The following is a 25,847-nucleotide window of genomic DNA, read 5'->3' on the forward strand; positions in this document are numbered from 1 at the left end:
CAAAGCCGGTGCCCCAGGCACGGTCCCGTTGCCCATCGTGTCCAGGAATTTTTCAGATCCTAATGGCGATGGGCGCGTGGCTAGGGGCGAGTGGATGGGCTTGGCGAGTGAGTGCCAAGGAGAAGGGAAAGCTCGTTGCACGGAGAGATGTTTTGACCTTGCAAACTCAGTTCCTGTTCCACAGCCTAAGAATTTGGAAAACGTTTGGCTGGGCACATAACAGCCCGTGAGGAGCCAAGGCTGGGCACTAGCACTGCTCTGCCGCAGCCACGCAGAGGGTTTTGTGCCAACGGGACCGAGAATTGCTGAGGACGCCTTCCAAATGGCGAACGGCGCTAACTTGCGAATACGCATTAGCATAAATACAGCAATGCCAGATACAGCTGACTAAAAAGCACACACATAAATGTGGAAGTGTGCATTAATCCCTTTTTTTTTTTTTTTTTTTTTTTTTTAAATACACAAGTGCCCACTTTGCATTTTAATTTTATGCAGTCGCAGTGCAATCTGCAAAAGAGAGTCCTCAGTTCTGGTGTGCAAACCCTTGTCTTCACCGAGCACCTTCAAGCACTGCCATTTGTCAGTCGTGTTCAGCTTTGAGGTATAGATCACAAGAATAGAGGGCAACTGACTTTCCTTGTCACCTCAGACAGGTTTAACCAGTGTTACGTGTTAGTTAAATGGCGACTGATTGAAATGGCACTTACTGAAGATTATTTAGGTGATGGATATATTGCCCTTTGTATATAATCAACCATTTTGTGCTCAATACAAAGAGGTCATCTCATTGCAGCAATTGTTGCCTGCGAAGTAACCAAATGACTGTGAGACGGGTATGCTGTTGCCGTCCAAAACTACGGCAAAAGAGGCGACACGCTGGGCTGGGAGAGGGTTAATGCGCGTAGGAATGGGATGAGGGAAGGTGATGGGAGGGTTGGCCGGGAGCACCTAAGGGCGGTAGCAGGGCTTGCTTCCAGCCGAGGTGACAGCTAACCGCGGGAGGGCGAGTGAGTGGCCGGGGAGGGGCAGCGCGTGTTTATTCGTGCAGAATTACGGGGCTAAGGAGGGCTCGTTTCCCAGGCAGCTCTGCCGAGAGAGCTCAGGAGCAGCCGAGCTGCTCGCTGCTGACCCACGGGCACGCCAAGGGTTTCGGTGGGAGGCTGTGTCGTGTCAGAATGATTTCTCCTCTCCCTTAGCTGACTGAATAGTTTGCTTGGAAGAAAAGGGATGGTTAAGCAGGCCAGAGACATGAGGTATATATTCACTTCCCTGAAAACGGCCTTTGTACTGCAGCTCTCCCATCAGCCGCCCATCCACTGCTCCTGTCTGAAGGCCGCGCAGTGAAGTTTCCACCTGCTGAGAGCAGCGTTCAGCCCCGCTGCGAGGACTTTCATCCCGTTTTGCGAACACCAGAAGGCGTTCTTCCATTTTAGCAACCAACCAAGGTGTAAACCTAACCTTTGAGACAGCCCGCTGGCCCTGTCCTGCAGCTCCCCGTTGCCTTGCTCCACCGCCAGCCCCGCCGTGCCAGACGCGACAGCATCCTCTGCCCTCCTTGTGCTCCTGCCCCTTGCAGCCCCACTCTGCCGGCAAGTCTGCAGCCTGGCCCACCTTCCTCTCTCCGCGTGTCAGTGCGGGGACTGCTCTGGGCGGGCGTCTCGCTCCTGGATCCTCTCGGGTGCCTCACGCGCTCGCGGTCGGGTTGCACAAACAGCAGCTCTGCCCCTGCGACGGTGAGGGTGAGAGGTCTGGTGCGTTATTTAAAAGCTATCCCAGCCTGCAATATTTAAGAAAGAACGGTGCAGAGGATAGAATAAATTATTATAATTTAAACTCTATTGTGCTCATAGAAGGAGAGCGAGCATATTCATCAGTCCATATGCCTCAACAGTTGGCTAGAAGCGTAGTCAAAATTTTACCCGGCCCTCTCCAGTTTCCCTAACCAGTGTGCAGTTTCTCTGAGATACCCATATGTTCACAGTTAACTTTAACTATTAAATTGATTTGGAAATTAATTTGGCAACACAAAATCCCATAGGATAAGGAAGTCAATATCTTCATCTATCCCCCGTTTTAGAACAGGTCGTGTCAGCAGACTAAGGTTAGAAAATCAGAACTTGAATTTTCACTGTAATTTAAATTTCCTCCCCCAGCCTCCTGGCATGTCACAGGAATATAGTTATTGCCCTACAGAAATTATCATTTTCCTAGCCTGGCATCCCGTTCCTGGCAGTGATCTACAGCAGATGCTCCAGCAGAAGACAAAAACATTAGGAAGTAAATGGCAATGAAATTCCACGCAGGAATGTCCTCATCCCCATGAGATGCTTCTTCCACAGCAGGCTCGACCGGTGGGAGGGGTATGGATGCTATATAGTCTGCTCTTCTGTCAACATCTACAGCTGCACAGCAAGACACTGGGTATATTGGTACGTACAGCTCATTTTAATGCTCCTTGTCTAGCTAGATGTGGGCCGGCCCGATTGAAACGCGTTTGCATGTGTTGGTTGCGTCTCTTCTGAGAGCACGGAGATATTTAAGATATCACCACTAGTTTAATGTGGATCTTGGATCTCTGGGGTTACTTTGTGTGAGAGCTACGTTAGCGTTCTGCTCAGAGGAAGCAGGAGCTGAAGGAGGCGCCTCTTCCAGAAGCGCCACTTCTATACTGCGCTGGAAGTGTCTCACAGCAATAGGCTGCAGAAAGCGCAGGCTTCGTGGTAAAGGCATGGTAAAGGTCGTCGAGTTCAGATCTGCTCAAGCCGTGTGCAGCCTCGCTGCTAATCCCGTGCACAAATGGAGTTTTAAAAGCTCTCCAGTGTCCCGGGCAGCTCTGCATCGCAACCACTCGCGACCTACCGATGCTGCCCGACCGGCCGAGGCTAAGGGCTCTCCGCACCGCTCTTCTGAAATGAACAGCCATGTGTTCATTTGGAAATCTTCCTGCTCTGTCTCAATAGCTATTTGTCATGTTCCTTAATGCCACAGCTGTTTGGTTACGCCAGGTCATCTGCTTTTATTAGTTCTGTTCCCACCACCCCCTGAAACTCACACCAGCCAGGAGAAGATTATTATCCACGTCCAAAAATAGCACTTCTCTCGTCCCACTCTTCCAGTGAACCTGGAAACTTCGGCGTTTTTCTCCTTTTCTGCTGCCTACCTGCTGCCCCATGAAGGCTGGAGCAGCCGCCCTCTCAGCCGGGGTCCTCGGCGGCACCGGCGTCTTGCTCTTTCTCATCGCTTTCGGGACGGATTACTGGCTTCTAGCTACGGAGACCTGCGGCGTCTTCGAGCGTGGGAATAACACCCTGCGGAGCGGGGAGGTAACCTCTGAAATCGTGTCTTGCTTCAGAAGGATTGATTTTTTAAAATAATTTTAAATTTCAAATTTTTAAAGTTTTAAACCTATGATAATACTTATGCCTATTGAAAGTGACCTGCCGACGTAAAATGTCAGCCTGAGCTGACTTTAAAATCCAAACCAGCATTCCCATTGTGTCTAGCATTTTGGGTGAAGTAAAGCGCATCTGGGGAACATTAAGGCAGCACCTCACTAACCTGGCAGATACGAACATTAGGGAACAAAAGGCAAAAATATAAGACTTTACTTGTTGACAGCATTTGCCTCTAAAGACAAAAGGTATCTCCTGATATTTGCCATTAAAAGATTTCTCCCTCTGTAGTTTCTTTGCTTAAAGATAGTTCGTATTTTGAAGTGTAGGATTTGGCAATTGTTTACGGCTGAAGCAATACGAGAGCACAGGCAGAAAACGCAAGTGAACATCAGAAGCAGAACAGAGTAGGCAAAAATTCCTGCCGTCTAACAAGCACAGACCTCTGTATTTTAAAACTAAGATTTATATAGGATTTTAGTTAGCAGGAAATGTAATTTTCAAAGGACAATTTGATATTTTAGTGCTAACTGCTGGTATCGCTTGTTTATGGATCCTTTCAAAAGTTTGATTTTAGCTGCACTTGCTATTGTCAAACTCGTCAATGAAATAACAACCAGATCAGCTCCCTGAGCCGCCCACTCTTCAAAAATGTTTTTGCGCTGATCAATGTGTGGTTTCAATTACAAAATGACAGGAAGATCCTGGTTGTGTGCAGACTTTTTGTTACTTCAAAGTTCAATCTAATTAGGTTTGATTTTTTTTCCCCCGGTGCGGTGAGTCACACCGGGTAAGCATCATGATGCCAGCAAGAAATATTTTCTTTCATTTCAGAATCCCATAATCAAATGTAGGACACTGTTCGCTTGAGTCAAGTTTCCAAATGACTTTCCCTATTGAAAACAAAAATTACGGTAGCAGAACCGCCTGGCAGAAAGCACTGCCTTTACTGTTTCAAGCAGCACAGTAAAGCCCTGGAGATGGCAGAGAGTCACGGACGGAGAAGTGCCGCTCGGTTTCTGTGCACTTGGGAAATGACAACGTTAATTGTTTCGGATTTTTGCTTGTGTTGTTCCCTTTTAAAGCGGAGGGACTAGAGACGTTGCGCTGCACGACCTGAATAAGCATCTCAAACGTTTCAGACACGCTCTTGGCCGAGTGTCAGGCTGCCTGTCGCTAAGGCAGAGCGGCTTCAGAAGTGCCAGGCAGAAATAAGAACCGCTCTTACCCTTTCCTCTGAGCTATTTCATTTCTATTTCAGACACTGTTTCTATTATTTCTATTTCAGTTACCAGCTGTATACAGCGGGCTGTGTTTTTACCTTCTCTGCCCTTTCTTAAACTGGCAAATCCTGTCCCTTACAGATAAGGACGGTCTCGAGTATCTGCCAAACAGTGATTAAATGTGCCGTAGATGCACTAAGTCAGCAGCCATCCAGCTTGTGAAGTTTGAGGGCTGCATGTTACCATTGCCCTAGTTAGTATTTTACCCTGAAAGTAAAAGGAGAATCAGGTCAGAGCCCTGGAAGCAGCCGTAAGTTCATGCACAAAAACCTTGAGGCAAGGGAAGTACCTTCCAGCACCTCCCCGCTGAGACCCGTCTCCTTTCTCCAGTCCGCAGGGCCCAATCCTGCATGGCGTTTCTCTGTCCTCCACAAAATGTGATTTTATAACAGACATGTCTGCTTTACCAAATTGTGTCTCTGAGAAAGGCAAAACTGATTTTGGCTATAGTTTTAATAAGTTTTTTGATAAATCGTCCATGACTCACCTTTGCAATATCCTTCCTTCCGAAAAGACCTAAACCTTGCGCTGCAGGTCTGGTCTGGGGGGTTGAAGCAGACTTGCCAAAGAAGGAGAAATTGTCAGCATCCCTGGTGTATGAGAAGACTGCTGTGGGCAATAGATTTAGCATAACTTTTTCTGGGCTCAGCGGGAGAGAAAGAAGAAAGCCTTTGGGCTGGTGATTGGAAGAGGCTCAGTGTGGGGTTAGAGCTGGGCTGTCTTCTGGGGTTAAGCCAGACCTTACACAGCTCCTGCAGAGGCAGCAAGGACATCTGAACTGTGGCACTGCATCGCCCCTAAAATTGCTTACCTGGTAATCAGCCTGCTTCCAGCTGGTTACAACAGCCGTAAAATTTACTTAAGGGAAGTATTTAAGAAGTCGAATACACCCAGAATGCCCTGCTGCCTGGCATACCCGTCCAGCTCTGGCAACCAGTGGTTTAAAGATTTGAGAGAAAGGAGAAACTGTTTTGATTTGTTATCAGAACATTTTGTAGCTCTGATACGGCAGAAAGTCAAGGGCAGCAGCTGCCTCTGTGTTCCCCAAAGCCTCCAAAACAACAACAAATGAAAACCCCAAGAAAAAATGAAAGCAACAACTGTCTAAGTGAAAAATACACCCTTTCCACCATGATTATTCCCACATCAGCTTGGGCTTTCATTCCTCCGCAGGCTGAAACGCTGACGGAGGTCAGGAAGGAGATCCTCACTTTCCATCACGAGGGCTTCTTCTGGCGGTGCTGGTTCTTTGGCGAGGGCCACCCGGAGACCATCTGGACCTTCTGGTACAGTGAGTACGATGCCACCGCACCACACTCACAGCGTTCGCTCACGGTTTGAATTGCAAACAAGCACAACACGGGCTCCCAGGGAGGAGGAGACAGTTGCCTTTGTTTTATTGTGTTGGTTATTTTTTATATTCTCACCATCTCTATCAAAAGCGAACTTGACTCACCCTTTCTGTGCTCTTTTATTGACTTGGATTTTGCTCTCAGAGGGTTGTTCACAGAAATGGAAGAACCTTTTGATGCCATTTAATGTATCACTTACAAAGTCTTACCGAGTGGTGGCTTCCACCAGCAAGGACAACCCTTCCCCCGTATCTCTTGATGTTTGTGTTCGGCTAAGCTCTGCTAAATTGGAGCCCATGCCTTTCCTGGCCCTTGCACTGCTCTTCCATTAGCGTTTTCAGCCATCAGAGTGTTCCCACCTCCCACTGATTTCAGCGTGGGGAAGCTGGAGGCGCACACATGTGGCCTCCCTGGGCCCTCTAGCAGTGGGCAGTGGTGGGCTATGGAGAGCCGTAACCACATGTGTTTATGCTTTTAAGCACACAAGACCTTTATTTTAAGGTCTTGCCTGTTTTGCTTTTTAAGGTCATTGAAATCACACGTGTGAATAAACGGATGGATGCAAATTATTTTTTTTTCTGCAAGCACATTCACTCCTCAAAAAAAAAAATGGAAGAAGGTGAAACCTGTTCTGTGACACCAGTTGGTGCTGACTGGTGGCCCACGTGCAGTGAAGCGTGGGGTCTTGGCCCAGTAAACCAGGTGCTCCCACCAGAAAGAGCAGAGGAGTGAGAGCACCCCACAGCGCGCCTGGCCCCAGCCCTGCCGGCGGCCGAGCCCGCAGCAGCTCGCCTGCGTTAGCGCACAGTGGGGGACGAGCGGGCAGCCTTTCCCTGGGATGCCACAAGCCTAGACGAGTATTTGGGATGAAAGAAAGAGATTTTTAAAAAGTTCTGCAAAGGTTTTAAACACCGCAAAAACCTGCGCTCGCTGGTGCTTTGGTCTGCTCAAAGGCGCTGACGTGCCTGTGGAGCGGCGTGATCGCCTCGTACGGCATTTGGCTGCAAATAATGCAGGTTTCCCACAATAAATTTACGCTGCAGTGATTGAAATTGCAGAGGACTTTGCTGTCCCCCAGTCCCAGACCTGTGTTTCCTGTAAAATCTTGCAGGAACAGTTACTGCTGCTGTTCAAATGAACAAGGTGAGATTTCTCACAGAGAAATTTTTGTTATAAAAAAGGGCAGATTTGAGAGAGGGAGTTTGCTATCTAATTACATTATATGGAAATACATATATAACATAATGTTACCTGAAGTAAAGTGACTCTTTCTGATAACTGGCAAATTTGTGTTACTTCTTTAGGTATTTATTATAATAGGATTGATCATGGCAAATTAATTTGCTGCTCTCATGGATGTAATAATTAATTCAATAGGTATTCCATAGTCAATTTAGCATGAACTAATGTCCACCTATTATAAAGTGTTCCTTTGAGCTGGGGAACATATTTAAATAAGTGGCCAACCATTAATTAATTCATTTAACATTCATTCTATTACCGTTAATCATGATAAGCCTCAGTGGTATTAATATTGATGGAGCACTTCCATTCTAATTGTGCTTTACCTTCTCGCAAACTGGAGGTCTCGTAAGGTAGCTCGTTCCGGTACCCAAATAATTTCAGGCGGTCTGACACGCTTTCTGGAGGAAAATAGCAATGGGAATATTTACAGTAATTCGAGTTGCTCCATCTTTCATGATTTATGGCCACCCAGACTCAGGCTATGAAGATGGGAAGAGCTACGGGTAGCAGGCTCAGATTCCGTTCTCTCTCCCCTCTCTCACCAGTCTTCTTTTTCTTTTCTCTTTCTAACCAGGATTTACCATCCTCCTTTACTCCCCAGCCTTCTCCCTTCAGTGAGGGTTTGTAGGTTTTGCAGACCAGGGCATCGCCCTCTGAATGCTGTAACCATGATCTTGCAGAAACTGAAAGCAAACTGTTTTGTTGTTGTTCTTTTTCAGCCAGCCAAGCGCACCCCAAGTTCTGCATGCATGGCTACCTCTTTCCCATGCCCATTGCTCTCGGACCTTTCCCTCACCCTTCCTACGACACGACGGCAGGTGGGTTTCTTTCCTGCTCACCCAGCAGCTCCTTTCCCAAGCGACCGGGCGGAGATTTATGGTGTGTGTCACTGTTGTAGTTTTCCCATTGCAAATGCCCGTGGCCAAGCATGACCAAGACTTTTGGAAAGCTCCTTTACAAAATGGCCTTGCTTTGTTTACTGCCCCAAGCCATGAGCCCACGGCGATGTCCTCCCACGTCTTGTCTCCTCCAGAGCCAGCCATGCCCAGCCATGAGCCACGCACCCTCCCGCTGGGCTCTCGGCGCCTACGCCGATGAGCAAGGGAGGGTGCTACGTCCACCCTTCTCCCACCTTCTCGCTTGCTGGAAGGAGCTGGAGGCAAAGGGCTTCTGCCCCATGGCCAAATCCAGACCCTGTGGGCAGGCACCACAAATAATTGCTCCTGGGCTGCAGGCTTGTGGCAGTCCGGCGCTGACTCGTTTCCAGAGCCGGGCTTCTTGGAGAGCTGTAGTGCTGATTTGTTGCAAGACAAAATAAACAAGCACTGGAAAATCAGTTAAAGACCAGATTGTTAGAAGACCCACGTAAGTGAATGGCTTATTTTTCATACACCGAATATGACACAGTTGGAGAGCTCTCCTTTCAACTGGTTCCCTTTTTATTTATGTTTCTCTGTATTTTCAGCGTTCTTTAATGAATCAGCTGCTGTTAGGAATTTTAATTTGCTAAATTGGTGGCAGCAGCTAGAATTAATTCAATGATCTTTTTTGAAATGAATTGATTTCTTTAAATAGTGTGCATCACTCTGCGTTGCCTCCGGGGATCTGGGGCAGGCATACTGCACAAACAAACATCTTGACCTTTTCCTTAGCCTTTAGCAGTACCTTTTTTTATTTTTAGATTATTTTTTTTTTTATGAGGAATTAATTAAAAAAAAAAAAAGAAACATTTTTCAGTTGGAGCATGTGAGGGAGAGCAGCTAGTTCCTTTTGCTGTGCTGTGCAGGATTCCTGCCCCGGGGAAGGCGCCGCAGCGTAAAATGGATACGAGGGACCCGTCGATGGTAGAAGGAGACGCCCGTCGCTGGCTGTGTGCAGCAAACATGCGGGTTAAGCGGTGGGATTTTTTCAGCTTAGGAGAGGCAGGCATGACGTCTAGTTTCTGAATGATCTCGCTGATAAACGCACTATTTTTTCTGTACTAAATAAAGGGCCCTGGAGGCATCTGTCCCTGCCTGTCAGCCCTTGCTGTGAAACCCTCTTCAGCTGCCTCCCAGAAATGCCCGTTGGGCCGGGTCCCGGGAAGGTGCTGGGGGGGGGGCTCTGCTCAGGGGCTGCACCCGCGGGGCTGTGGGGCTCTGCCCCCCGGCACCCACCCCGCTAGGAACCCCAGGGAGAGGGGGATGTCTCAGCACCCACATCTAGGGCAGCGGGAGCACTGGGCTCCTCTGCTGCACCAACCCCACTGCAAAGCACTGGGACATCTGCAGAGAGCTGACGCTCCGCTCCTGTCGTTAACGCTCATTTTATTTCAAACGAGGCCATCCTCATCTGCAAACGATGACAAAACAGGAGGCCGGCCAAGAAGAGGGGTCCTCCAGCTATTACCTGCTCCAGACGTAATTCTCCCTTATCTTCATCCTCTTAGGCTCCCTGAGAGAATCGGGTGACGGGAGGTTAAACATGAAAATGAATTCTGTGGTTTTGGAGAGTTCAAGATACTTATCTCTCCCTAAGTGGCTCTCCTGACAAAATGCTTTCAAATGAGTAAAACGCATCTTCTCTGTATCATTTTTCTTTCAAGTGTGAATCATTTCAGCATTACCCACTTGCTTGTGCTCGGCTTAAATCTCTCTAACTAGCGCTTCTGAAAAACAACAGGCAGAGCGAGACGCAGGGGCCCGAGGGGATGCGTTACATCAGGGGAACGGGGAGCAGGGTATCGGAGGGTCCTGCCTGAAGACCCCACCACCTTTGGCCAAGGTTTACGGCAGTGACTGGAAGAGAGTGGGCTACTGGGAGACTGAAATCAGTGGGCTACGTCCCATCCCGTGGGATGTGATGGACACAAGCTTGCTCGGCTCTGGCTCATGTGGTTGCATAAAGTCACCCCCACCCCGAACCTCAGTGGATGAAGAGGCAGCTGTTCTCGTGCCCTGGTCTCTTACTTAGAGACAAGCAAGGCCATTAATGGGAGAAATCATGAGCTCCCATTTTCCCTGCAGTCCTGCTAACAAAACCCACCTTTATTTTAAACCAGGAACCTGGCACCTTCCACGTTAATTAAAATGGAACAAAAATATGGTCTGACACCATCTCTCCAAATTTCGCTATTTTCTTTCCTTCCTTGCCAAGCTCCTGCGTCCCCCACATGCGCAGCTAAGCACGGTGTCCCTTACTCACCCCCTTTTGTGGTGTGCTTCCCTGGCAAACCGTTCCAACCCCTTGCACTCATTCCAATCCCATGGCTAGGGCGTGACATTCAACCTGGGCTTGCCCCGGTTCCAGGCGCATCGCACCCATGCCGCGGCAGGGAGCTAGCGAGGCAGGAGCTCCAGCTCTGCCTAGCCTTTGCAGAATTACAGGTTAATGTTTTTACTGTTGCTGAAGCAGGAGTTAAGCATGGACTTCTCAAAACTGCTTTTCCTTTCCTTTCCCTTGACTTCACTCTTTCTGACCGTGCAGTGTACAGAGGCTTCTGGACGGCGTTCATCATGCTGGCCGTCGCTGCCGGGCTGGTGGGAGGGCTGCTGCTGGTGTGTGGTGTGCCCTTCGTCAGCCCCCGGGCCTACAAAGTCGGCGGTGGATTCCTCCTCGCCTCGGGTAAGCTGCTGAGCTGCGGTAACGGGGTACGGCCGGGGCGGGAACGCCGCGGCCCTGCTCCGCCTCGCGTGTGCAGGGAGAGGGGAGGCGGCTGGGGGCTGCTGCAGGGAGCCGGGGGCTCTGCTGGGAGCTGCACCGCTCCGAGTAAATGATTTCCCTCTTCCCCCACTGGAAATAAACCTCTTTGTTCAGTCAACCTTTAGAAAGATAGTCCTTAGTCCTAGGGAGGCTGGGGTTTGGGAAAAATACTTTTATGTTTTCTCTCTCTGCGCAGTGCATACGAGCAGAGCCTTTTATTTTAGTAAAGTCCGTAGCAGCGTCAGCCCTGGGCAGCAATCAGCCACGCTCTGTTCCCCGAAGTCAGTCTTTGCGTTTGGGCCTCTCCTGTCTCTGCTGCTAACATCTGGCAGAGCTGGAAAGCCGCGGAGTGATGAAAGGCATACCTGGCGACTCAAAATGGGAGGGCTGGCTTAATAAAACCTGAAAAGATAAAGCGGTGGCACAGCAGGAAAATGAATTAAAAATAGGCATTTATTCATTATTCCCACTGCCATTGCAAATGATTCCACTGAATTATCACTTGGGCTTTTCCCTTTTTTGTATTTGAGAAGGAATAACTGGCTTAACTAGTAGAATTACTTGATTTATAACAGTGACTCAAACTCAATAAAAAGCTTTTTTTGTGACTCAAGCAGCCGAAGGCTGGAGCTCAGCTGAGCCGTGCCAAGTGAAGAACTTTGTAATGAAGTCGGGCCTTTCTCTGAAAAAACAGTGTTTCATTATGGATCCTGCTCCAGGTCCTGCTGCCTCATACATGGTGTGACTCAAACATGAGCTGGTGTCTTTGCTCCCAGTTTGGGCTTTGGGTGTGCTCAGGGTTTTGGGGGCCAAAAACCTCAGTGAAAAGATTTAACAGAAGAGGTCCCAGCACCGACCCTGGAGGAGCTCCACTAAACTCCGTCCAATCTCGCCACGCCCTACCGTCATTACCTGTTACTCTTTTCCCCAATATTTAGCTCCCGATCCATTTCATAGTTCCTTTCCTAACTTCTCTCTCCTCCAGATGTACTAATAATTAACTATGTGACACCAGCTGAGCTGCTTGTTAAAATGAAGCTAGATGGCATCTATCTATTTGTCTAAAAAAATCTGGAAGGCACTAAATCAAGGTGGCCCTACCTGCCTCTGCTAATTCGCTTTGCGTTTTGTCCAATTTTCCATTTGCCTCCAGGTCTTCAGTTATTGAAGTGTGGGCAGCAAGCCTGTGGGCATCTGCTTAGCTCTCCCTTATATATTTTAATAAATGCTTGGCTGGGCTTAATTTTTCTGAAGGCAAACTTCGTGTGGTTTTACACACACGGATTTGATTTGGGAATGCAAGACATCTTGCTGTCAGATCTCCGTTAGGTACCAATGGCTTCTACTCAGTAGTGTTGGCCACTTGACGTGTGTGCGCGTTGAAGTCATCTCTTTTTGTGACACTGGGGACAAGTATTTGAATCCTCTTAGATGTGACAGTCTGGATACCTCAGTTAAAGCCCTACCCTTTCAAAACACTCAACTTCCAACCGAAATCGGAACACCGAGATTGGTCACCTTCTGACCCTGGCCAGACAGGTGAAATATCCCACAGAAAAGGATGTTGAGTAATATTGAATCACCGTATTACATTTTTTTTTCATTGTTTTTGCACTTTATTTTACTACTTCTTGATTAAACGGCTGGGGCATAGAATATGACACTTTTTAGAAGAGCTGATTATGCAGCACATAAACCTCTTGGCATTAGACAAAGATGCTGCTGTTTAAATTGAAGTTTGTATTAATGCAGTTTCAATCTGAACAGCAATCATTGTTATTAACTGTCATTAGGAGGAACGAGTTCAGCTGGAAGAGGCTTCCCGCTATATTTTCAATCTAAATGGTAGGTAGGAGAATGCAGTAGTCTCTCATTTCATTTCAACATTTTCAGCAAAGTTTGCTTAGAGTTTCAGCTGATCTTTTTTTGGGGGGAGTGGGGGGCGGAGGAGGGGTATCCTGAACTCAGACCTCTGGAGCCTGCTTGACACTGGCTTCCTGATGGATTCAGGCTGCATCCCTCCGTGGTTATTTTCTCGCTATCCCTTCTAAAATATTTTGCATAATCACACTAAGCAGTAGGAACAATAGATTTAATACAGCTTCAACTCCCTAGCCGTCCCTTCCCTTCGGGTAGCAGGATGTGGAGAGGCGACACAGGAGAAAGCGTGTCTTGTCTTCTAATCATGGACTGCGGGTCAGTGTTAATTAACCTCTCTTGCAGAAATGATCTCTCCTTGAGGAAGTGTGAAAATGCTGGCAATTTGTAGAGTGGGAATGTGGTCTGGCAGTCGGATGGCGAGATGGGGCACCACTGCGTCGACACGCCCCGGCCTCTCAGGGCACCCTTTATACGCAACTTTATTCTGGCCATAAAGTCCCTCTGCCCCTTTTGGTAGCCAGCCACGCTGAGGTCGTGAAATCACAGCCATGGTTAATCATTGCAAAATGATGCAACCAAAAGGCTCTAAAGATATAACTGGTGCAAATGCACTCTGTGGTGCATTTATGGGTAACCAGCCTGACGCGATCTTGAGGAGTTATGTGTGCCCCTCTGTCGCCGGGGGGGAATTCAGTGCCTAAGGGTGAAGATTGTTATCGCTCAATTAGATCCCTTTGGGTTTCCTCTCGGAGATGCCTTTTATTTACTGTACTTTCAAGAGGACAGATCTGACTGTCTGCCAGCTACCGTAACGAATGTAGTGCTCGGTGGGTGGGAGAGCCCTTTCAAAGGACCAGGGCTGCCCCCTTGATCTCCTTTGCTCGGCAACTCGGGAAATACAGCCGGAGCCCACCTGACGTTTGCGGCTGCTTGTATTCGCACACCCACCGCCCCAGCTGAGCAGTTATCCTTGCCAGCCTGCTCCCAAAAGCACCGGAATTACATGAGCAAATAGCTGGCGTGTTGCTTTCCTTCGAATCTCAGGCTTAGCTGCGGCGCTTGCACGGGGGAGGCGGATACTGCCTGCTGACTGGTCCCCCCTTGTTTCAATAGCCAGATGACAATATGATTAATTATCACTACAGTGTCACCGAGAGGGCTGGGCGACCACTGCACTGCAGCTTCTGGAAACTGTTTGACTTGCTGAGACAACTTTGCTTGTGCTCCTTGGTTTTCGTTTCCTTTGGGCATTTTAGCGCCCAAGCTTAGAAGCGAGCACCCTCTTCATCCAGACCGAGGGCGATTACCGAGCGTGCAGCGCTGCTCCAGTGCATCCGAGCAGCTGCATAGCTGTCGGCTTAAGTGAAAAAACCACCTGAGCTCTACCTGGTGGTTTGTTCAAGGGTGGGGACGCTGCTCTGGAGGGGACAGAAGCAAAGCGTGAGTCTATGGTGAGCTGTCAAAGCAAGCACTAAGGATGCGTGTCCCATGCAAAGTTAAGGAACCAACAGAGGAGCTTGTTATCAGCTTCCTTACGCTGGAAAGCCCAAATACGTGATGAACCACGTACAGCCCGCGCTTATTCCAGCTGCCGTGGTCGCGGTGCTGTTCCTCCAGCGTCCCCGCTTGTGAGGCGCGCACGGCGTGCTCGCGCCCTCCGCAGCCGCAGCATCGCTCTGGCCGTGCGCCGGTCCCGCGGGCAGAGGCAGCGCAAAGCCTCTCCCGCACTTTCAGAGCCATGTCAGAGGGGCACGGTGCGTGTTCAGACCAACCTGTCCTTCAGAGTGAGCTGGCTGCATTAAAAAACAGGCCGCTTTGCCAATCTGATGACTAAAAGTGCTAAATTTCGTGCTCAGATTCCTCTTCCCAAATGAAGCGCCTTCATTTTGGCACACTCGGGCTCCCCACGTGCAGCAAAGGCTCACAGCTATGGAAGGACAGCTGAAGATCACCCCTCCATTTCCTCGTTATTAACATCCTTAAGAGGCACCTCGTGAGACAGGCGAATGAGTCAAAGTTCATTTTTCTCGTAATTAGCAGATTACACGAAAGTTCAGTAGCTTCCACAGAATAAGAGTTAAAGATTGGGTTCGCTCACCTGTCCCTACAACCAGCAGCTGTAAAGGTGTCACAAGGCTATAAAGTGAGAGAAACAAAGGGCCCGACTCCAGTTCACTGACAGTGAAGGCGCAGCTCCCCTGGGAGGGGGAGATGGAGCGCGGGGGGCCGTGGTCCTGCGCTCAGCTGTGTACGAAGGAGAACGATTCGATACCCTGCTCCAATTTTCTTGCAATTAGCCCCTCCCCAGAAGACGCCATTGACCTCCTCAGCTACGAGATGGAGTTTCGCAGTTAATTTCTTTTCCGTATGAACCAAGGCAAAGCGGGAAAGGGAGAGGAAGGAGGCGCTCACTTGGCTGATTTTCCAGTGGCTGCTGCGGGATCAGGGATGCCGAGAGGAGCGTGGGGATGGTCTGGTTTGATGAGGTCTTCACTTACACGTACCCAAACCCAACACCGTGGCCTGTGCCTCAGGTGCGCGCGCCAGCGCCGGGCTCATTTCTTGAGCAGAATACTTGATTTTTTTCCAGTTTTTCATTTTGCTGTCCGAGGCAGGAAGAAACCCGTCTCTGTACATAAAAAGCCATTTGGGACTGGCAGGAAACGAGGACACGTTTGCGCTGCGGCTGAGAGTAAAAGCCCCCAAAAGGCGGTGGTAAAGTGAGACCTGTTCAAAAGGTGAACAATCCCAAATAAAACAGAATTTTAAAACAAAACTGCCAAGTGCTTACTTTGGGAGTGAAACATCCTGATACTCTCATGCAAATTCTACCAACAGCTAAAAGCGTGACAAATTTTAGGCAGTTTCATGACTACTTGTGATTGTTCCAAGTAAGCATTTTTTTGCTGACCGCTTTTCAGTGAGCTGCCCTTTCTGCGCTTCCACCCTCCTCCTTGGGCTGCGCCTGCCCTTCTGATTTTCCTTCCTCGCTGAGGAGATGGTGTAAATCCCCGGGACTCCTCACCACTCAGCCCTGATTATCCCAGGGAAGAAGGCTGCTCACTTTACATTTTCTTGTCATTTTCCCAGAGTGTGAAAACGTTCTTAATTTAGATGCCATCTAAATTTAGATGCCATCACCTCCAGTACCTGTTTAATAATAAATCCTTCCATACTGAGACTTGGCGCTTCTCCTGGGGCGAGGGGAGGGACTGTTTCCCCATCCTTAGCTCCTGGCGAGCTTGGGGACGGTGCCACCCACTCGTGGGGCTTCCCCGCACCCTCCTTGGTAAGAACCGGTAGGTTTTAACCTGATTTCTTCAATAAATGAGTCTTAAGCCATCTAAATTATCCTGGGACAATTCAAAGCAACCCCCCCAGTTAGTTAAAGAAAAGTGGGAGAATTCAAAAGCACGCTACCGTACCCGCGTCCTCTGTCCCGCTGGGGCTACGCTTTTATTTGCGTCTCTAACGGCAGGTATTATAAGCTAATGAAATAGAAATTGATCTTTAAAAGAGCACTTTTCAAGGTTCAGTTGCTGTCTAATTAATTTAATTTTAAATTACATCAGTAATAAAGACTTAATTGCCTTCTTATCAATATATTGTATTTTGTAAAGGACATGTGACTATTTAAACATGCAATCGTTTTCTTATAGTAGAATAATTGGTATTTTAAGCATACAACTATCATATTAAGTGTAAAATATTTATTTGTGCACTTAAATTCAAGTGGTATCAAAATCTCAATGAACATGCAAATGCTACACCAGCTGCTGTTTAACTCCTAGCCTGCCTCTCCAGCAAACGCGAGGGCTTCGCCATGTGCGGCGGAACGGCTCGCAGTGGCAGCGTGTGGTGATGTAAAGTACGTTCCCACGGTTGCACCAGTTTTTGAGCGTTACGATTCAGTTTGCAGCCTTAGGGTATAGAGGGCAGTTTACCAGGCATGGCAACTTAGGATGAGTGGCTTCAACGTCTATATACCGCGGAGCGAGGACTTCAAACCCTCTATGCTTTCACATAAGCCTCGCTGTTGGCTACAAGGGGCGAAGCGGAGGTTTGTAGCCGCAGATGTGCTTCTGCCCATTAGAAGCAGAAACACAGTTAAACACTGACGTGTTGTCTCTGGCCGAGGTTTCAGGAACCACCATCGCTAAGCAGATATATCAATGTCAAGCTTCACCCGCTTCCTTTGCTTAGCATGGGAGTTGGGTCTCGTAGTGTATGAGCTGCCAGGAAGAATAATTAAATTTTGTACAAGCTACCTTTGATTTAAAAATTGCAGGGGGAGAAATTAAATCTAGCAGAAGCCACAACACATCCGCAGAACTGTGTGGTAACGTGTCAACTAAATTAATTCCAAACTGTTCACTTCTACTATAAAAATATTATAATCTGTGATGTATTTCTTTCATATATGTGTGTGCATGTGCGTATATCTATATGTTATATGGCACCATTTAAAAATAGCAAGCTTCTAGCTGTGATGTGGCGAGATCAGATATTACTGAAGTGCTTTCAGACCTGTCAGCGCACTGTCACTATTTAGTTTTAATAAATGTCGACTGTAAAATGCACTATATATATTCTTTAATGTGACACAGTAAATAATATTGGGGCCGCTCTAGTTTTTGTCAGCTGCTTCATACGGGGGTGGGGGGGTGGGGAGCAAGACCTGCAGCCTCCGACCGCCATCGCTTTGAATCATGGGGAAAGGCAGTTCCTATTAAGGCACCGAAGCCCCCGAGCCCACCCGGGGCTGCGCCAGGTCCGGGGGGTGCCTGTTTGCCACGTGCTTTTCAGACGTGACCGAGCTCTTCCGCCAAGCGCTGGCCTCCCATGGGTATGCGTCTGGAAACAGGAGAGCGCGAGGCCTCACGGGAGAGCTGCTGCTTGGGTCACGGGCACCCGCGAGGCTTGGCAGGCTCCGAGGAGCGCAGACCCTCGCCAAGCGAGATGCCGACCTCGCGCTCGCTGCTCAGGCTCGAGTGCGGCCTCGGCCCTTCTCCCGGCTGGCTCCAGGGGAGGGCAGAGGAGGGCTCACTTGCCAATAAAAAGACCTTCTAGCCTCATGGTATAAGCTGTTTATTATTCTGTTACTCAGTAGCCCATTTGAGATTAATATCTCATGGCTACACACCTTTTCCACCTTATTACATGTTAGTTCTCTGCCAAATAGGATCATCCGTACTCCTTGCCGTGTGGTTTAATACTCGCTTGCCAAGCTCAGTTTAAGGAAGGGTAACACAAGACGTGAAGGTGTCTGCGGGGGCTCTGCCTGCGCTGGGGCTGGGCGTAGCAGGTTCAATGCCGGATGACGCTTGCCATCAGCAGGACCGATCCCGTGCCTTTGCATTTCTGGCGGGAATTGGATCTGACCCTACTTGGAAGGGTAGAAAAACACGGAAAAAGTAAGTCTTAGACTTGCCTTCTCACTCATCACAGACAAATTGGGAATAAAAAAGGGGAAACAACCCACCTTTAAGGCAGGAGCGCAGCGTTAGCGTCATGCGGAGCCCTGCTGTGAACATCAGCTGTGTTCCCCGTGGCCGTCTCTCGCTGTACCGGAGCCCTCGGCAGCCGGCGTCGGTGTGCCTGCGCCTGGGCGGGAGCTGGCCGTGGCGGCGTGGGGCTCCCAGGGCGGGCGGGCTTGGCTGTCACGGGGACCTGCGGAGCACCTAATGAATAATAATGCCGCAACACTAATCTTTGATGCAAAGAATCTGCAAGGATAAATGGAAACCTGCTGCGATCTTTTCTCAGTTTTATTTCCGTGTTCCGTATGCTGGTTGTGAGAATAACTCCTCTTTGCCTCTCTTTCCAGGGGGATTATTTCTCCTGCTCATATTTCTCTTCGTGGTGTGGAAGGAGTTTGCGGCTGATTTTCAGAAGTACATCCTTCTGGAGAGGAGCGAGAAGTGCATGGACGATGTGCCCGTGCACGTGTATTACGGGTGGTCGTTCATGTTCGCCGCAGCGGGGGTGCCCCTGGTTTTACTTTCCGGACTCCTCTTCTACCTGGTCGGCAGAGACATTATGAAGTCCCTGGAGTAAGACAAATTTGGAGAAAGCCTTGGAGAAAATTGGTGATGCTCTTTGTAACGAACCGTACACAAGTCTGAGGACTAGATGGTTGTTGTAGCTATAATGGTCAGCATAGGTGCATGATTACACTCACGCTTACATGGAGGCAGGGGTGGAGCACTGAGCATCCAACCACTGTCCGTCCAAAACCAGCCCCAGCTGAACGTCCAGTTTCAGCATTTCTGCACTTTGGAGAAATTTAGATGTATCTATGGGTTTTGCATCAGTTTTCTCTGCGGCCCAAGGAAGAGCCTGCGCTGTGAAAAGCAGCTCCCCCGGCCGTCAGCAGAGCCCCGCATCCATATTCAGCAGAGCTGGACTTTTATGGCGTTCCCAGCATCCTTGTTTCTTGTAAAAGGTAATCGAATCTGGCTGCGACGGCATACGGTATAATGTCTATTTCTGTAAAGCAATTAAGTATGATTTTTTTTTTAAGCTGGCTCTAATTGACGTCAAAGGACCACCATTTTAATGGGATGTCGGGAAACATGAGAAACATCTTTTTTTTTTTTTTTTTGTTAAAAGCCCTGATTCTGAAGATACAAATGTACCTGGACCTAACCTAACTTTCAATAAGTGAATAAACCGATTTCTGTGGCATGAAACGTAACCTGAATTAATTGGTATTTCTTTACAGCACATTACTCTGCATTAAATATTTTCCCTGGACGCAGCATTGTGGGGATGCTCAGCCCAAAACCTAAAAGCTGGTCAGAGCTGGGGGAAAGGGAGTGGGAACAGCAGCACTATTCATTTTTGTTCGTTGTGGTAGACCATGGGACCTTGTATTCTGTAGCCATAGCACAAGAGTCAGCCCCCAAAAGGCAAATTATATACTATTGAGATACCTTTAAATTCTTGCAGTAGCTCGGGTGGGCATTGTCCGGCAAACCACACGGTCCCACTGGGAGGGATGCGTGCTGCTTTTATACCAAACTATCGCGGTACGGCAGGTGACGTAATTTACCCTGGGTATGTGGAGGTTTACGAAATGACGACGATTTGATCTTGTTTTTCGAGCTGGATCTTGATGCTTTGAAGTAGTTTGTTGGGCCCTTGTTTGCTGAAGTTGTCTGCGTTTTTCTCGTGAATGTCATAGTTTGTGCTAAACGTAGCTCTCCCAAGCTGTATGCCTTACTATTGACTCAGTATAGTTAATTAATAATGTAATGCAAATCTCTTCTAGAAAGCAGTGAAGATGGTTGGCAGTATAAAAAATTTTGTTAATGCTTTTCCTAAAATATTACTCAAGCCTGGCATTTCTTTCCTTTTGGAGCAAGTTCTAATTATTCATTTACAAGCTTCGTGGCATACATAGGGTGAGAAACTGTAATCCCACATGTAAAGATTAGTCCTTTCGGATGAATAACAGGCTTGGTCTACAGTTCTCAAGCAAAATTCACACTGTTTTCCCTTAATAGAAATTTTGTTTGAGTAGACTTTGTGTACACAGGTAAAAATTGTGGTTTTTTTTTCCCCAGTGAATAGATGTTTCATGACATTTACAAATACACAGCTATTTCGGGGTTTTATTTGGCCACTCTAAGCTGGGCTTTTTTTGCGATATCTCCTTGGTTATGCCTGTGCCCCATCAGTTCTTCAAGCGATAATTTCTCACTATAAATTCCCTTTGAATAATTTTTGTCATTTAATTATCTATTCAGTGTAGAGATGAACACTTATGGTCACAAAGAATAAAAGTATATAATCCAGGAGCAGAAGAGGTCAAGATTTACAGTCACTTGCCTTTCACTGATCCCATAAAACAATCCAAGCATGCAGAAATGATGATCCCATAAGAGACACCAGGGCAGAAGAATGAGAATGCAGCAAGAAATCCATCAGACTTATTGATATCTGTGAAGCTGAGGATCCCTGAATTTGTGAATATAGAAGTGAGTTTTATATTATAGAATGAAATATTTATTAACTTTCTCCATCTGTTCTTTAAAAAATTTAGTTTAATGTCATCAAGGCATTTATGGAATACGTTTAGCTTAATCACGCATTCATGCCGTCGGGAGTAAACCGTCCCTGGAGACTTGCTCATTCTGGATCAGCTCTAGAACAAGCAATGGTTTAAAACTCCATCATTCTTTTGAAAAACACATGACTTTGAATCATTCTTGAATGTTTTCTTTTTTAAAAAGAACACCCCTCTGGTGTTGAGCATACTCTAACAGTGACAGCAGTAAGGATACAGAGAATGAGGCTATAGACTAGCATCACTACATTAATTACCCTCTCCATTAAAATGCAACATTAGTAGCCAGCACACGTGTTGACGAAATGCATCATTTTTGTGGACTAGTGAGTTTTATTTCTTAGCTTTCAAGTTTTTTGGGCAGATGTAACTCAAGCAGACACAATTTTGTGTGAGAATCATCATTTCTGGAGGATAAATTTCAAAAAACAAGCTAATGGGCTCAGCGGTAGGGTTTGAGATGGTGGAAACCACCACCCCTTTCATCTGTTGAATGTGAAGAAGTTTGATGAAAGGATATTATAGAGTAGTGACAAGGACCTAATTCTGATCCAAGTTTTGTCATTATAAATCATGAGTAATTCCGAAGACTGCAGTAGACCCTTATCACTGTTAAACATCTGTAAGTCAGATCAGAACCGGGACTAATAAATACATTCAAAAATGCATAATTAAAACAGTGATTTCACATCACTCTGATGAATTTTAGTCAAGGATTTCTTCAAGGATGCTTTTCTCACATTAGCATTTGACGTTAGTAAGCAATGAATAATTCCATTTTTTCTTTCCAACATCTGGGACACTTCCTGCTTTATTTGCTACTTACTGAACACTCTGCAGGAAATATTAATGAACCTTGGGTGTTGAAATGCAGGCCGTGTGGATCACGCTCAGGAGGCAGTGTTATGTAGTAAAGGCTGCGTGTCTTGAGATTAAGAGGCTTGATTTTGGTAAAAAGTAAGATACTGGGAGATTTGCCAAACCTGTGGGAGGTGTGGGGATTTGGGGCGGTTACCCAGAAACCAAGCCCCTGCAGGTCCTTTGTTCAGCTCTACCCTCACACCAAGGAGACAAAAATTAATGATGAAAGTTTTTCCTTTTGGTCAGACCAACTTTTTAACTGGTGATTCAGAAAACTAGGATGGCCCGAGGCTGGGAAGGTGCTGAGTGATGAGCAGGAGAGCATCACTGCTGTGCCTGGCTGCTTCCTCACACCACCGGAGGCCTGGAGGGGTTTGTCTTTCTTGATAAACTATGTGGTAAAAGTACCTGTCCAGAGAAGTCTGCTGGGTCCCCAGAGCAACCTGCAGGGGAGAGCTGGGCTGAGCAGCGGAGGCAGGAGCGCTTCCAAAGGAGGGAAGAAATGTCCTTCTGTACTAGTGTGACGTGACCGTGGCAGTTCAACATCTGACCGGGCGGGTGAAAGCACCCTCTGCTATGGAAAACAGGTTAAGTGGAACGTAACGAAAGCTCACTCCAGCTGGGTGTATAAAAGCCCCTCCAGGATCGTTTGCCTTGACCAACAGGATTTACAAATCTTCCTACTTTTTCTTTTTGTCCAGAAGACTTCATCTTACCTGCACAGGTAGTGTTATCTCCTTGCTTAGACACACTTCTGCTGCCTCGGTGGCCTCACGGAACAAAATGTGAAGTTCTGCAGAGCAAGTATCTGCGCCTGGGCTGCTCCCCAAGGCTCCCTACATCAACCAAGCAACTCATCCTTGCAGCCAGCCCATGCAACGCAATGGAAAAGTGAGGCGCTCAGGCTTTGCACCCCGACGGAAGCTAACCAAAGCAGATGCCCACGGCTGGCGTCCTGCAGGCGTCCGCTGGGCAGCCCAGCCCTCATCCTGCTGAGCCGGCGCCTCCTGAAATGCCTCTCGTCACTCATCCTGAGCGAACGCTGCCCGGGGAAGTGCTGGTGGGAGACGCGGCGCAGCACATTAAGACACAAACAAAATTAAAATAAATAAGAAAATATAAGCTAGCTCCATGCTTTGTGCACCGGCTGTACATTACCGCAGGATTAAGTCGTATCAGCCAGAGTACATTTTACAAGAGTGCACAGCACCTCAATCCTATAATCAATAAGCTGTACATGCTGCAGCACAAAGAGCCCTTATCTGGAATACCACTTTGAATTTAGTGAATTTATTTAATCCCTGATGCCTGCAAAGCATCAGTCCTGTCTTCTGGGTTAATTTATTTATTCCGGTGAGCTATTTTTAGTCTTTCAAGTACTTGACATTTGAGAAGCAGCGCTTTTTTTTTTCCCCATTTCCTAAAAAACATCTGAATTAGAAAAACTTTATTTAGAGAAATGTATTTTTTTCATAATTCATTCCCCACTCTTTCTCTTGGGAGTCATCAATACTAATAACCGTACGCCGAATGGATTGGGGAAGGCTCCTTTTCACCCTGCTTGGCAAAGTCTGTTTCTAATGCTGGACTTTCAGCGACCTTCTCTCTTTCTTCTCATCTTTTTTCCCCTCTGAATATTCTCTCCTCCTCTTAAAAAAAAAAAAAAAAGTCACTTATTTCTGAGGTACAGCCAAGACGCTGTGCTGCGTTTAGTTTAGGACCTGCCATCAGTGCAGGTGATGCTCTTATCTTCTGGAACGTGATACTTCCAGGTAGGCCTGCATGAACCCTTGGCTGAACCCAAAAGAACCAATCATTTAAACAGTGTGGCTATGTAAATGCTTACTGTTAAAAAGGAATAACAAATGAAAAAAATAGTCTCTACAGCCACTGCTATGATGGTGTAGCAGTGATTATTATCAGCGCTGTAAGGAATGCACTCTAATTAACCCAACTGGTAGGTACCAACCATTTGGTTTTGGAAGAGTAGACTGAAGCTTTAAAAGCTTCAGGCTCTGCAAAGAAGACAAAAGTCTCACCTGACCTTGGCTCACTAGATTAATGATGGCTTCCTAAAAGCTAGAAAAAATAAAAATAAAGTAGCACAAAGGTCAATTCTGTGGAAAACACAGGGTTAATTATATTTTCCCTCTCCATTTTCTGGTATTTCTCTGGATAGGCTGCATTAAAACAAGAAACAAATGCTGACAAGAAGGAACCGCTCCTAGAATAGGGACATTACCCTGGCAATATATATTACCAGTCCTCAAATATTTCTGTAGAGTCACCGAATGTAATTGTTTTTCCGTTTCAGGTGTTGTTAGAAATCTTTTGTACTTTTCTTCTATTTAAAAACCAGTCCGTGGGAGAAGTTGTTCCCCAAACCATTCAGAAATGCTGCCCAAGTAACATAGGCTGAACTGGATGCTTTCAGGTCTGAAGCTTTTATTAGTGATTAAACCTCACCAGTTACAGGCTGGAATAATTACAGTGTACTGAGAATAAATGCAGCTCATTCCGAAATAGAGGCATCAATTCTGACTCTGTCCCTGCCAAAATAAAGTAGGGAAATTTAACAATTTAGACAAATCAGCCAGTGGGTTAGTCCTGCTGCTTGCTGAGGTGGAGCCTTTGCATCAGATCATTTCTTACCCGGGCAGAGATGCTGCCTCTCAAACCACCACCTTGTTTCCAGAATCAAGGTCGTTACCGCGTGAGTCAAATAATTGGCTCCAAGACCCAACCCTTACTCAAATTTATTAGGTTTTTCTGGCATCGCATCCCCAAAATAAAGGCAGGGCAGTCATGGCACCTGCTTTGCAGCTCCCAGTTGGGGCGGGCATTCGCAGCCAGTTCGCTCCGGGTGTTTTTGTGCTTTCTCGGGGGAGTTATTGCCTCTAAGCGTTAAAAAAATGAATTGTGGTGCCGGGAGAGGGGCTAGCAAGTGGGACCTATAGGCACACCTCAATGAACTCTTTCAGTCTCTCTGAAGATCACAGGGAGTTTCAAATACATCTTCAGGGTGATGCTGAAGTGACGTAGGCTTGGGCAAAAGGCACCTGATGGATGCTCTCAGCGAGGCAGACAGTGGTTTTTCCTGCAGTTTTGTTCTGCAAGTCAACAGCTCTTCTATGTCTTTCCATCTGCGTTGTGAAAAGCCATGTTACACTAACGCAAACACATGCACGTGCACACTTTACACATTAACTATATATAAAATGACTGGCTTTCTCCGCAGAGAGCCTCTGCCCGCGCCACAAACACTTCAAAGGCTTCAAAGCAGAGGTGCCTGCAGCGAGGGCTGAAGCTGAGCGCAGAAGTGCCGGTTTCAGCTGACACCGGAGGTTTCAGGATCTTAGGGTATGTAATATTTTTCGCTCATTTGAAATTAATTTAATTGGAAAAATATTGAAGGAGAAATAACCGGAGACATTTTTGAAGGTGATGGGTTTGTTTTTGGTTTTTTTGTGTTGGTTTTTTTTTTTCAAACTGGAAAATGCCATTTTTCATTAAACCTGCCTTTAAGTAGATAATTTTAAATGAAAATAGCCCCAGTGTTTAAGAAGGGACCGCAGAGACCTACTCTTTGTGGCCATTTTGGAGAAGAGTGTTTTTTCTTTCTTTTGCCGCGATCCCGCCGCCGTTACTGGGGCGACATTTCGGCCCCAGGGTGGGCAGCCCCGCGCAGCCCCGCGGGGCGGTCGGAGCCCACTGAGGTGGGTGGGTGGGCAGCGACGCCAGGCTTTCATTCGGGTGCCCTTCTCTGAGTTAATGCATTGGTTCTGCAGGCAAAAAACTAGAGCTTTTTAGCATTACACAAGCCAACGTGCTGCCTGTGGGGTGGCTGGCTTTGTCGTACATCACAGGTAGGAGATGTGGGCTGTAAAGTGGCTGCAAACACAGTTTTATACCAGGATGCAGCACCCTGTGCCCAGCAGCATCGCAGCTGCCTGCAGGGAGGAACGTCTGCAAGTATTTTTTGACATTTTTTTTTTCCTAATGAAAGTCCTGAAAGAGTAGAAATACCTTGCTTTGGGCAGTCATGGCACGGGAATCGGCTCAGATATCTGCCTGTTTAGCT

At 47.3% G+C, this 25,847-nt stretch overlaps 1 protein-coding gene across 2 annotated transcripts; it reads left to right on the forward strand.

The window, feature by feature from the left end:
• The first annotated feature begins 2,086 nt into the window (after positions 1–2,086).
• On the forward strand, positions 2,087–19,537 carry LOC104044000 (transmembrane protein 182). Of its 2 annotated transcripts, XM_064462845.1 has the most exons (6): positions 2,087–2,429; positions 3,117–3,323; positions 5,849–5,966; positions 7,992–8,090; positions 10,738–10,875; positions 18,662–19,537. In XM_064462845.1, exons 2-6 carry the CDS (start codon positions 3,171–3,173, stop codon positions 18,889–18,891), a joined length of 738 nt encoding a protein of 245 aa, XP_064318915.1. In that variant the 5' UTR covers positions 2,087–2,429; positions 3,117–3,170; the 3' UTR covers positions 18,892–19,537. The 2 variants fall into 2 exon arrangements, with proteins under 2 accessions (XP_064318915.1, XP_009502042.1); XM_009503747.2 differs by lacking the exon at positions 2,087–2,429 and having other exon boundaries at positions 3,054–3,323.
• The last annotated feature ends 6,310 nt before the right edge of the window (positions 19,538–25,847 follow it).

Source organism: Phalacrocorax carbo, chromosome 11 (genome assembly GCF_963921805.1).
Source record: "Phalacrocorax carbo chromosome 11, bPhaCar2.1, whole genome shotgun sequence".
Classification (NCBI taxonomy): Eukaryota; Metazoa; Chordata; class Aves; order Suliformes; family Phalacrocoracidae; genus Phalacrocorax; species Phalacrocorax carbo.